The sequence below is a fragment of the Lissotriton helveticus genome, chromosome 6 (assembly GCF_964261635.1).
Source record: "Lissotriton helveticus chromosome 6, aLisHel1.1, whole genome shotgun sequence".
NCBI lineage: Eukaryota > Metazoa > Chordata > Amphibia > Caudata > Salamandridae > Lissotriton > Lissotriton helveticus.
In genome coordinates, this window is record NC_136067.1 from 589172400 (window position 1) to 589185254 (window position 12855).

The 12855-nt window shown below is 50.0% G+C and overlaps 1 protein-coding gene across 9 annotated transcripts in view; it reads right to left on the reverse strand.

The window, feature by feature from the left end:
- The window catches only part of LOC144762776 (uncharacterized), a 258546-nt gene that overhangs the window by 121670 nt on the left and 124021 nt on the right, over window positions 1-12855 (reverse strand). For 4 of the 9 annotated variants that reach the window (XR_013596133.1, XM_078648025.1, XM_078648024.1 and 1 more), the window contains one exon: window positions 11746-11891. The exons of the other annotated variants lie outside the window; for them this stretch is intronic. Coding sequence is in view for 3 of the 4 variants with exons in the window: in XM_078648025.1 (XP_078504151.1) it covers window positions 11746-11891 (146 nt within the window). In the remaining variant the exon portion in view is untranslated. The remainder of the gene's footprint in view (window positions 1-11745; window positions 11892-12855) is intronic. 9 annotated transcript variants of the gene reach the window in all.

Consider the following 12855-nt stretch of genomic DNA (forward strand, 5'->3'; position numbering starts at 1 on the left):
ACGGCAGGACAATAGATGCGTTCTAAGACCGGGTCAAGAGATGGATCCAACTTCCACTGTCGCTAGCAGACAGGATGGCGATCGTGAAGATGGTGGTGCTCCCTAAGCTCCTCTATCTTTTCAATAATATTCCGATCCAGCCCCCAAGAGAGGTATTCAAACGTATAACCACAATGGTGCTGACGCTGATATGGGCAGGCAAAAAGGCGCGTATAAAACTAGATACACTAACATTGCCCATTCACAAAGGAAGTTGGGGCGTGCCAGACTTTTGGTTATATTATTTATACGCTCAGGCCCAATTTGCTACACACTGGTATCACAGAACTCCATATCTGATGTGGCGGTGGAGGAGGGTGACGCTGCACCGATTCCATTAGATGCCATCATTACACACATCAGGCCTCCACTTCATAATAACGACATAAATACAATCGACACTACAAACGCAGCTTGGAGAACTCTGGGCCAAATGATGCACAAATTGCCACTCTATGCTCCGGCACTACCCCTTCATCACCACCCGAATCTGTCACAAGCGAGGAGGTGGGCATGAACATTTTAAAACAGGTGGGACTGTGCACAATGGTGCGACTTCTTGTGCCTCTTACCTGAGGACTTGGAGCCAGGCTAGTGGTGTTGACTCGCCGAGCTGTGATGACTCCGGCCCCGCGACCGGTCCCTCGACCTCCTACCGGACCGGGAACTCTAGCGGCACGGGCTGATTGCCAGAGCTCGAGGCGCTTACGGGACCGCTCCCGCCTAGCCTTCAACGTCAAGGCCCGGCAGTCGGGGCACGATTTGTCATCGTGGTCGGGCCCCAGGCAATGTAGGCACCGGCGATGGGGGTCGGTAACCGACATCAGTCGGTTGCAGTCGGCACAGGGCTTGAACCCGGGCATCCTTAACGGCACCGATGGAGTCGTAGACTCGAAACGGATCCAGAAAGGATCGAAAAAGCTTAGTCAAAAAAATTACTAAAGGGTACCACTTTCTCCGGACCCTGCGCTTGCTGGCGCGGAAAAAAGAAGAAATGACGTCAGCGCGCGAGGGCGGCGTCTAAGTACTTCGACGACGTCACCCCGGCGCCAACAACACAGATGACAGACGCGGAGCCGCAGACGACGCCCACCGACGCGCAGGGGTACTGCTACACAAAATGTTCCGGATCCAGTCTGACGCCTGGGGATATTCTAAGGTAAGGAATCTAATACTAACCTGTTTTTCAGATGGGCAGGTACCACAATCGGCGGTATACATCCCTCCTATGAAACATTATTGGCACTTAATGTCTCCAATTCAAGAAGTCTATATGCACTCCAATGATTTTTAAGAATTTATTCTGCAATAGCAATATTTGATTCTCAAGATAATTTTCTCGCTCTTACTAAAGCCCTCCACAAGTACTACTTTTGCGGACATTTTTAACCATGGTAATATTTCCAAAAACCATTAACATTTTCAATTCTCTAAAAGTTATGGAAACGATTTCCAAGGTTTTAGGGCCACAGTTCAGTCTATTAACGCATTTGCATACCCAGCATATATCACTTTTTTTCACATGCTTCCCAAACGGAAATACTCACGTTTGCTGATTGGAAACATTATGACCGCTTTCTGCCTGGCCTGATGAACTGGGATCACCACCTAAAGTATCGAAGGAAGTAAGAAACCTCGGAATAACCATGACTTCAAGCTATCTATAAATGCCCAAGTGGACAAACTAGCAAGATCAAGCTTTGTCACTATAAAAACTCTGCGACGAATCTTCCACCATTTGGGATTTCCACAAAAGGTCAGAGCTACCATCTCCTGCAAAAAGCAATAGGAGTAGTTCCTCTGTGTTGGATTTCACCTACCAACTAGTTAGTGGTGGTGAGGAGGGGGGGGGGGTAAATAGGGTATAGGAGGTGGCGGGATGGGGGATCCCGCTTGGGCGGAACGAGGGTCCTCACACACCCAGCAAGTTAGGTGTCATGCTTCATCATATGGACCTGCTCCTCATTGAGCCAGCGCTGCAATGCTCAATGGGCACCCGCGGAGGGGCTCTTTGTCGGAGATCTTTTGTTCCTTTGCCGTATGATGAAGTGCGGGTATGTGGCCCCTGTGTGTGTGTGTGTGTGTAGATAAAAGGGGGTGGTGCAGTGAGTGCGTGTAACATTCAAAAAAGGTTGGATATTCCAAATAAATGCGTTTATTCTGGTTGGTAATCCACCTTAATAAAATAATCTATATGCACAAGTTACTACTTGTGTAACGATATATCTGTAAGAGACATTAGTTAGTGATAGATTCCTTACCTTAGAATATCCCCAGGCGTCAGACTGGATCCGGAAATTTTTCGCGTAGCAGTACCCTTGCGCGTCGGTAGGCGTCGTCTGCGGCTCCGCGTCCGTCGTCGGCGCCGTGATGACGTCGTCTGAGTACTTAGACGCTGCCTCCGCGTGCTGACATCAGTTCTTAGACACAGCTTTTCCGTGCCAGAAGCGCTGAGCCATGTTAAAAACCAACACGGGTGCTATTAAAACTAGGGCCCTGAAAGGGGATAACCCTAACCCTAGATATCGGTTCGCAGAACGGGGAGGATGTGTGGGTCGGTAAGGAATCTATCACTAACTAATGTCTCTTACAGATATATCGATACACAAGTAGTAACTTGTACATCTGAAAGAGACACGTTAGTGATAGATTCCTTACCTTAGAATAGATACCCAAGCAATACCAACCCCGGTGGTGGGTCTGCGAACCAATAATCACACCAGAAAGTCCTGGAGGACAGAACGGCCAAAGAAGCCAACCCTTCGAACTTGGCTGTCCAGGCAGTAGTGTCTTGCAAACATGTGCAGCGAGGCCCATGTAGCTGCCTGACAGATGTCTTGTAAGGGCACTCCCCGGCCCAGGGCAGTTGTAGTCGCCGTGGCTCGGGTGGAATGAGCCCGCAATCCAACAGGGGGCTCCTTTTTAGCCAAGGAGTAACATGCCTGGATACACAAGATGATCCACCGGGAGAAGGTCCTCTTGTGCACCGCTTTCCCCTTGTTAGCGCCCACGTAACCAACAAAGAGTTGGTCATCCAAGGTGATAGACTGCCCGATGTGGAAGTCTGTGACAACCTTGGGCAGGAAAGATGGCTTACTACGCAACACAACCTTGTCCGGATGGACAGAAAGGAAAGGAGGAGTACAAGAAAGGGCCTGGAGCTCACTCACTCTCCTGGCAGAGGTGATGGCAAACAGGAAAGCAGTCTTCAAAGTAAGAAGGCGGAGAGGACAGTTGTGTAGTGGCTCAAAGGGAGCGCACATGAGAAACGTAAGAACAAGGTTCAAGTCCCACTGAGGCATCACAAACGGAACAGGAGGAAACGTGTGTGTGATGCCCTTAAGAAAACGATTTACAATAGGGGACTTGAACAAAGAAGGTTGATCAGGCAGCCTTAGAAAGGCTGAAAGGGCAGAAAGGTAGCCTTTGATAGTGCCCAGAGCAGAGCCATGCTGGGCAAGAGAAAGAAGGAAGAGAAGAACCTCAGAGAGAGGGGCAGCAAGAGGATCCACAGCCTTTGCTGTGCACCATGCCACATATCTGTTCCACCTGCAGGCGTATACCGACTTTGTGGAGGGACGCCTGGCTGCCAGAATGACGCTACAGACTTCAGGAGGCAAGTCAAATGGCCTCAACTGTCGCCGCTCAATCTCCAAGCATGGAGGTGGAGACTGGACAGGTTCGGGTGGAGGACCGTTCCCTGCTGCTGCGACAGAAGGTCCTCCTGAAGAGGCAGACGAGCCGGGGGATCGACTGACATACTGAGTAGCTCTGGATACCAGTACCTTCGTGCCCAGTCCGGAGCCACAAGGATGACTTGTGCCCGGTCGCGCTTGATCTTCTTCAGCACTCTGGGCAGAAGTGGCATAGGCGGAAAGGCGTACAATAGACCGCAACTCCACTCGCGACGAAAAGCGTCTCCGAGCGAGTGCCGCCTTGGAAATTCCAACATGCAGAACTGATGACATTGCGCGTTCTCTTCGGTGGCGAATAGAACTAACCAAGGCTCTCCCTATTGCTGAAAGAGGCCTTGCGCCACGTCCGAGTTCAGACGCCATTCGTGATCCATCATGCACCGACGGCTGAGCTCGTCCGCCCTGGCGTTCAGAGAACCTGCCAGGTGCTGAGCCACCAGGGTCACGCCCTGGCGTTCCAGCCACTGCCAGAGGCGCAGAGCCTCCTGGCAAAGGGTCCACGACCCCACCCCGCCCTGTTTGTTGCAGTACCACATGGCGGTGGTGTTGTCCGTGAACACCTGCACTACACTCCCCCGGACAGAGGGGAGGAATGCCTTCAGTGCTAGACGAATCGCCCGCAACTCCAAAAGGTTGATGTGGAGCCGGGCCTCCGCCGGAGACCAGAGGCCTCTGATCTCCGCCTCTCCCATGTGGCCTCCCCAGCCCTGGAGGGACGCATCCGTCACAACTACGTGCTCCGGTTGGGGAAGGGAGAGGGATCTGCCGCTGACCCAATCGCGGTCCGTGAGCCACCACTGCAGTTGTCTCGCAGTGCCCTCCGAGATTAGGACGTGGTCGGACAGGTTGCCCTGATGCTGGGCCCACTGAAACTTCAGGTCCCACTGCAGAGCCTGCATCCGCCACCTGGCGTGATGCACCAGTAGGATGCAGGAGGCCATCAGCCCCAGAAGCCGCAGCATCAACCTGACCGAGACCCGGGATAAAGGCTGAAAGAGTCGAATCAGAGCCTGAATATCCCGGACCCGCTGTTTGGGAGGATAAGTCCAGAACCACTCCGATGAAGAGGAGCTTCTGAGAGGGACACAGGTGTGACTTCGGCACATTGAGGGAGAACCCCAGCTGGTGCAGGAGGTCTGCCGTTGTCTGGAGGTGGCTGACGACTGTTTGGGGCGAGCCCGCCTTCAACAACCAGTCGTCGAGGTAGGGGAAGACTGAAACCCCCAACCTGCGCAGATGAGCTGTGACCACCGCCATCACCTTTGTGAACACCCGTGGGGCGCTGGTAAGGCCGAAGGGGAGCACGGTATACTGAAAGTGCTCGTGGCCAACTGTGAACCGCAGGTAGCGCCGGTGGGCCGGTAGGACGGGGATGTGGAAATCAGCATCCTGCAAGTCCAACGCTACCATCCAGTCTCCTGGGTCCAGGGCAGCTAAGACCTGAGCCAGTGTCAGCATTTTGAACTTCTCCTTCCGGAGGAAGCCGTTGACGTTCCTTAGGTCTAAGATAGGGTGTAGGCCCCCTTTGCCCTTCTTGGGTACCAGAAAGTAGTGGGAGTAGCAACCACACCCTACTTCTGGCCCAGAAACGCGCTCGATGGCCCCCTTGGCCAAGAGGGCCGTAACTTCCTCCTGCAGAAGCCGCAAATGATCCCCCGACACGCAGTGGTACTGCGGTGGCATGGCTGGAGGGGTCGCCTCGAAGGGGAGGGAGTAGCCCCTTCGGACGATTTGCAGCACCCACCTGTCCGACGTGACTGTGCGCCAGTGGAGGAGGTGATGGCGAACCCTGCCCCCCACTGGCGTCACATGGGTCTGAAAGCACGGACTAGGAGGGTTTTGAGGCGGATGCTGCGGGGGAAGGTGTGGACTGACCTCCCCGTTGTCCCCGACCGCCACCATGGCGGTTTCCACGGCCGCCACCGCGTTGGGTATTACCCTGCGGAGCGTGGCTGGCAGCTCGTGTGGGTACACCCCTTTCGTGGCCACGAAAGGAGTGAAAGGCAGCCGATTGCTGGCGCGGGGCCGAGAGGCCCAAGGACTTGGCCGTAGCCCTGGAGTCCTTAAAGAGCTCAAGCGCATGGTCTGCCTTGTCGGCAAAAAGGCGACGGCCATCAAACGGCATGTCCATGAGTGTATTCTGGACATCAGCCGAGAAATTGGCGGACCTCAACCAGGCGTGGCGACGAATCGCCACAGTCATTGCCATCGCTCTGGCCAGAGAGTCGGTGGTATCCAGTCCACACCGGATCGAATAACGTGCCGCATCTCGGCCTTCCACAAGGGCTTGGACGAGTTTAGCCCGTACCTCCAACGGGCATTCTGGCAGCACGTCCGCGACCGTGTCCCACAGAGAGTGGGTGTAACGGCCCATGAGGCACGCGGTGTTGGAAGACCGCAGTCCCAGACTCAGGGAGGAGAATACTTTCTTACCGTATTGCTCGTGCCTCTTGGATTCCCCGTCAGGCGGCGCCAACGGGAATGCGGTCTGGGAATTTGAGGCCTGGATCACCAGGCTCTCAGGGGTGGGGTGGGGTGGGTGGACAGGAAACAAGGCTCGCCCGGGGCCGGGCGGTGGCGTCTGGCCACGTTCCTATCTACAGGCGAACCTGTAGCGGGCCTGGACCAAGTGCCCAAAAGAACGTCGGTCAAGGCCTCGTTAAACGGCAGCAGAGGCTCGGCTGAGCATGACGGCGGCTTAAGGACCTCTGTGAGGAGGTTAGTCCTCACGGCCACGACAGAGAGCTCAAGGCCCAAGGCCTTGGCCGCCCTCATCAACACCACACTATAGGTTGCCCCCTCCTCCGTAGCCACGGTAGAAGGTGAGACAAAGCCAGTGTCCGGCGAAGTGTCAATACCACTGGCCTCCCCAAGTTCACCTGCCCAGTCCTGAGACGGGCATTCACGTGCCAGAGGGTCCTCAGACCCCTCCCAATCCTCCTCATCACCCATCTCCTGGTACTCAGGGTTAGAAAATGATGGGGCCAGTTCATGGAAAGTAAACTCTCCGAACGGCGTCTGAAGCGGCGCCGGAACTGGGTCCAGGGAGGCATCGGGGACGGCACCGCCCGAGGGGTCGGCACCGGGGAGGTCGTTAAGTCCACCGGCGACGACCCGGAACCGGATCCAGCGGGGCCCTGCGGCGCCAGGCCCGAAGGCGCCGGCGGTGTCGGAGCCGAAGCACCCGACGGCGTCGGGACCGAAGTCCCCGACCCGCTAGGCCCCCCAGACGTTTCCGCTGGGCCCGAAGGCGCCGCGGAGCCCGTCGGAGGAGAGAGGGACCTCATGGCCATGAGGAACCGCCCGCTCGATCTCCTCCGGCGCCACGTTAGGCCCAGGGACCGTAGGGTATGAGGCCGGACGCAGCGCCTGCGACTCCGACGGAGCCGCGTGGGCGGTGTCATCAGAACCCCCCCCCACCCCTGGTTGCGTCGCGCGAGTGTCGGGGGGAGTCGGAAGAGCGATGACGTCTCTTCGACTTCTTGTGCTTACCTGACGACTTTGACCCTGAGGAGTGATGTCGACCCTGAGGAGTGATGTCGACTCCCGGAGCTCCTATGGCTCCTCTCCCGCGACCGGTCCCTCGACCTCCGTCCGGACCGGGACCTTTCTCGGCGCGGGGCCGACTGCCGGAGTTCGAGCCGCTTACGGGACCGCTCCCGCCTAGCCTTCGAAGTCAGGGCCCGACAGTCGGAGCAGGTCTTGTCGTTGTGATCGACGCCAAGGCAGTGGAGACCCCGACGGTGAGGGTCGGTGACCGACATCAGCCGGTCGCAATCCTCACAGAGCTTAAAACCTGGCATCCCTACCGGCACCGTTCGGAGTCGAAGACTTCGAATAACGATGATCAAAAGATCAAAAAAGTTTAGTCAAAAAGTGACTAAGGTACCACTTTTTCCGGATCTGCGCTGCTGGCGCGGAAAAAAGAAGAACTGATGTCAGCATGCGGAGGCGGGGTCTAAATACTCCGACGACGTCATCACGGCGCCGACGACGGACGCGGAGCCGCAGACGACGCCTACTGACACGCAAGGGTACTGCTACGTGAAAAATTTCCGGATCCAGTCTGACGCCTGGGGATATTCTAAGGTAAGGAATCTATCACTAACGTGTTTCTTTCAGATTAGAGTGGCAACAGCCCACGGGGGGGGGGGGTAAATATTCGTTAAATCTTATGCTCTACTCTATGAGTCGACATGTTTCTTGCCCTGTTGGTCAGTAAGTACCGTGGCAATTCTTCAGGACCTATATAAGTGTGATGTGTGAATGGAAAGTGGTATTTGGTATCTACACTAAATGGTGCTCCTAAATAGTTGCTACCATTGATTGTTGACTACCTATTCAAGCTAGTGTAGTCATGGTCTGTAGGACCTCACTTGTGGTGCGAAGTGCCTCAACATGGGTTGGAGGGTCGTCTGAGCGCCTCGTTAGTAGGAGCCTTGTATCTGTGGAGTCCACGTTCGGAAACCTACCCTCGCCGCCAGTCCAACAGCCGCTGGGCTACCATCTCCCTTGTTCTGTCAAACTCGATTATGCCAAAAGCCTCTACCACGGACCACCTTTAACGACCATGAAAAGACTACAACGAATTCAGAACTCGGCTGCCAGTCTACTTTTGCATATCAAACCGCAAGACCACATATCACCTGCCTTGAAAGCCCTGCATTGCTTACCGGTTGCCGGAAGATCCAAGTTCAAGCTGCTTTGTATCACTCACAAAGATACATGGAATGGGACCGCTATTCATCAAGATTAAAATCACCAAACACATTCAACAAAGGAACCTCTGCTCTATAGTGGCACCTCGCCTCAAAATCCCAAGATACATGAAAAAAACCATGGGTGGCAGATCCTTCTCTGTTGAAGCAGCCAAAATGTGGAACTCTTTAGCCCCCCCCCCCCCACAAAATAAGATCCATGGACAACCACCTTATCTTCAGAAAACTACTCAAGAATTGGCTCTTCTCCACATAAGCACCATACACAAACCGAAATATACAGCATATCCCTCTGTATATAAGCATTTATTTGTACTATAGCTAAGTAACCATCTTTGTGTATTGCTTTGTATAAACATATAGAATATTTATGTTAAAAAATAAATAAAATATATTTTTACGTACTTGAAAACCAGAGTTTATCTAATGTATCTTTAATCTACATATACTTACTTCCTTTATGCATCTATATACCTTCCAAGTACTTGGATCTATATACTCATTACTTTTCTCTTAAAAAAAGGATATCCAATGCACTACCCTATTTCTCATCAGATACATCTAACAAAATCTTTACTCTACATATGCGTACCTCCTTAATGCATCTATATACTTTCCATGTATTTATGGTTCTATATATAAATTACTTTCTTCTAATTCAGCATATCCAATGCACTACCCTATTTCTCACCCTATACCTCTATCAATATATAATATATCCTCTACATCCTCTCATTTATCTCAAACCTCATACCACCACCATGAACCCCAAAATAAACCTTTCAAGACTCTGCCCTACTCTACCCCTCCTTGCATCATCTGACACCTCTTTTACTATACCGATACCCCAAAATAAGCCTTTCTAAACTCTTCCCTCGGACTCTTGCTCTCCATTCCCCTTTTTACTTCTCCCAAGCCTCCTCCTACTGCTATGACCTCCAAAACAAACAAAAAAGTCTAAATCCTTCACTCTTCTATCCCTCCACTATCCTTTTCAATCAAAACAACAGACTAACATGTCCACTTCTCAAATTTCATATTTCACTATACTAATTCACTATTCTACTCGCTAAAAAACGCTTCAACACCCCATCAGGGATAGCAAGCACTATATTAATACAAACCTCTTTCCCTCTTCTATCCCGATGCTACCCTTCTCTATCCAAATAGTGGACTAATATCCACCACTCAAATTTATTTTATATTTCACTATACCAATTCACCACTAATCCTTTATAGGTTTCCGGAGTTGCGTGCAAATCGCCAAAAAAGCACTTCAACACCCCATCGGGGTAACAAGCACTATATAAATACAAACCTTTTTTCCCCTCTTCTATACTTCCACTATCCTTCTGAATCCAAACAACTTACTAAGCTATCCACCACTCAAATTACTTTCATATTTCACTATACTAATTCAACACTAATCCTTTATGGGTTCCGGAGTAGAGTGCTACTCGCCAAAAAAGCGCTACGACGCCTTGTGAAGGGTAGTAAGCTCTATATAAATGCAATTAAAATACAATATATTTTGTCAAATTTTAGCAGTACTTTGTCTTGGCAGGCACCTACAGAATTCAAAGTCAGTCCTAGGGACACTGAACAGTGAACATTTGAAAGCCCATTTTTTACTAAGTGACCTCAGGTATGGCTCCACTAAGTGTAGCTCAGAGCTCTAAAGAAGGACTCTGCATTTGAATCTCTCAATAGAATACTGATGGTGTAGACATCCTCAGGTGCATAAAGGAGGGTGCAAGTTTAAGAACAATGTCTGACATAGAAAAAAAATGTGCTAACAGGATCTTATTACATGTGCCACCCTTCGGCAGCCGATTGAAGAGCGAGGGTTGGGTGCAACTGCTGCCCCGATAACGGTAGGTGAGAGCGGGTGATGCTGCTGCTCCCAACACTCGTGCCGCCCGGGTTAGACCACCCCCCTTGCTATGCCACTGACATAGCATGTCTTTACAAGTTCACAACTGCCTTCAGTTGCAAATGTGAGCCCCTTTTTTAGCTATCCGATAAGTCGATCAGGGGGGCACTTTTAATTTGGTGCCTGGGCCTATTTTCTGTCTAAGTCTGACCCGGACCCCCACGGGTCCCCTTGGAAGCTTGGGTGCAGGGCGACATGGACTAATCAGCATCTGCCCTAAGGTCAGTGTCTCTACAGGTGCACCCAGGCTCTCTCTGGAGACTCCATGTTGTCCTCCATACCTGCTTTGTAACAGCATATCCACTTATCCAGCTATGTCTAAAATATGGTACACGGAAATATGTGTTTAATCACTTCATTTCTTTTCAATATATCTCCATGTCATGTAAATGACTACTTTACATCTGCGGGCACTAACAATGTGTTGCACAGTGGGAATTTCAGAAGGTGCCACACAAAGGTCTGCCACTGCCTCTGTAAAACCAAAACCTTGGAGCTTCAAACAATAATCAGATGCCTGTTGCGTTGTCTGGGCAGTTTGAAAATACATCACCAGGGGCCATATTTCCAGACATCTGCACAAGTGTAGAAACAGAGCAAATACATTTGCCTCAATATTACTGGTAGTTATACTGAAAGGAGCAAATCAAATATTGTCAATTTTTAAGAATTTCTGCAAGAGAAAAAAACCTGTGAAAAAATGTCAATATATTCAATTATAAAAAAACTAAGCAATCATAACACATGAATAACCCTTTACAAAAAGAGCAACCGGATTTTGCCTCATGTGCGGTACTATGTTTTATATTTGAAAGATGGCGAAAAGGCATTTTCTGACTTTTTTTTTTATTAAAGGCGGTTTATTCGATTTTTGCCCTGGTGCAAGTACCGTTTGCTTCATTCAGTTATTAAGCGGCGGAAATAGTGTAAACACATTTGCAAAAAGAATTTGCCCTAAAATTTGTAACTTACATTAAGGCTGCAAGGTTTGTTGTGTTTGCAAGGGAATACAGGCAACTTAATAATGTACTTTTTTCATAGCCGGAACAAACTTCACTATGAACAATATGTAAATACTGATTTACGCTACGCCAAACTCTAGGACGACCCCTCTTAACGATTTACTGCAAGCTATTCTAACATGTTTCCCGCTGCCAGCCCCTCAGCAGCATGCATGTAAGCTTTGAAGCTGGTTGGCACTTAAAGTTACCCTTCAGCGCTCCGGTGCCTGAAAGGAAACGGAAGACGCCAGACCATGTCTGTCCTTCACAACGAGCACATTCCTTTGCTTAATGTTGCTCTCTTTAAGACTGCTTATTAAAACAACAAAAAAGCTACAAAGTGCATTTTATTATTTTACCCCATTTGGCTTAGATGGAGGCTTTGAAATGTAAGCTTTCCGTTTAAAATAATTGACTTCAAAGTTTCGGCTTCTCAGAAAACCCACATCCGCCAAGTAATCCGGACAGTTTTCGAAGTGCTTATATGAGCTGCGGGTTTTTTCTCCTAGGGGAAACAAAGAACTGGAAATTAGGGAACTAAGTGGGGAAGAGTATGAAAAGAAACAACTACCATGCACATTTTTTACAGCAAATTACAAACAAAATTCTGGAACAAAAACCCTGCCTACAGGAACAGAGACCGTGTTTGAGTGTAATCCCGTAGGTTATTAGATTTATTAAATTCCTCGTCCAAATTGCAAATCATAGCTTTTTTCTCGTGTTCGCATATTACCCTGGAACTGGCAAGGGCCAGTCGGCTTCTCCCACTGATTAACGTCATGGTTACACAGTGGCAGGCCTCCAAAACTGCTTTCTGCAGAGGAAGCTGCTTTTTGTGGATGCAAATGATCTTGAATAAGAGCCTTTTTATGTGCATCGGGCCGTTTCCTCTAGTGGAAGGGAGTCTCCCAAACATGTCCCCAGAGCACGGAGAGCCTCGAGTCCGTTCACATACTACTGTTTATAGAAGCAGAGACTGTAATGCTAAGATGGCGTGGGAGAACAGCAGTACTTAATACAAAAATGCCACCCTTCCTTGAAAGACGCACTCCAGCTACGAGTTGCTCATTTGACCACACCATAAGAATTTACCATACGATAGATAACACAACTAGCATCATTCCCTCTATAAAGAGTGACAAGCACGTCATAGTTGTATGCAACAAGCTACAGTTATGATATACACACACACTTAATAACAGAAAAAAAGCTTTGAAAAAAGTTACGATTATGTTGCTCATAAAAGATACAAAATCACAGAAATTCACTGAAAAAAAGTTTACATGAGATTATGAAGACCATTTTCAAATGACAAAGTACTGCAGTTGTCAAGTTATGATTAACCATTACCCACCCAGTGCACTACTCATGACCAAACAAGTGTCTAAGATGATATTGAAAATAACACCATGTTGGACTGAAAACGTCCCCGGCATGGTAAGAGGCATGAACCCCTGCCCGGAGTGCCC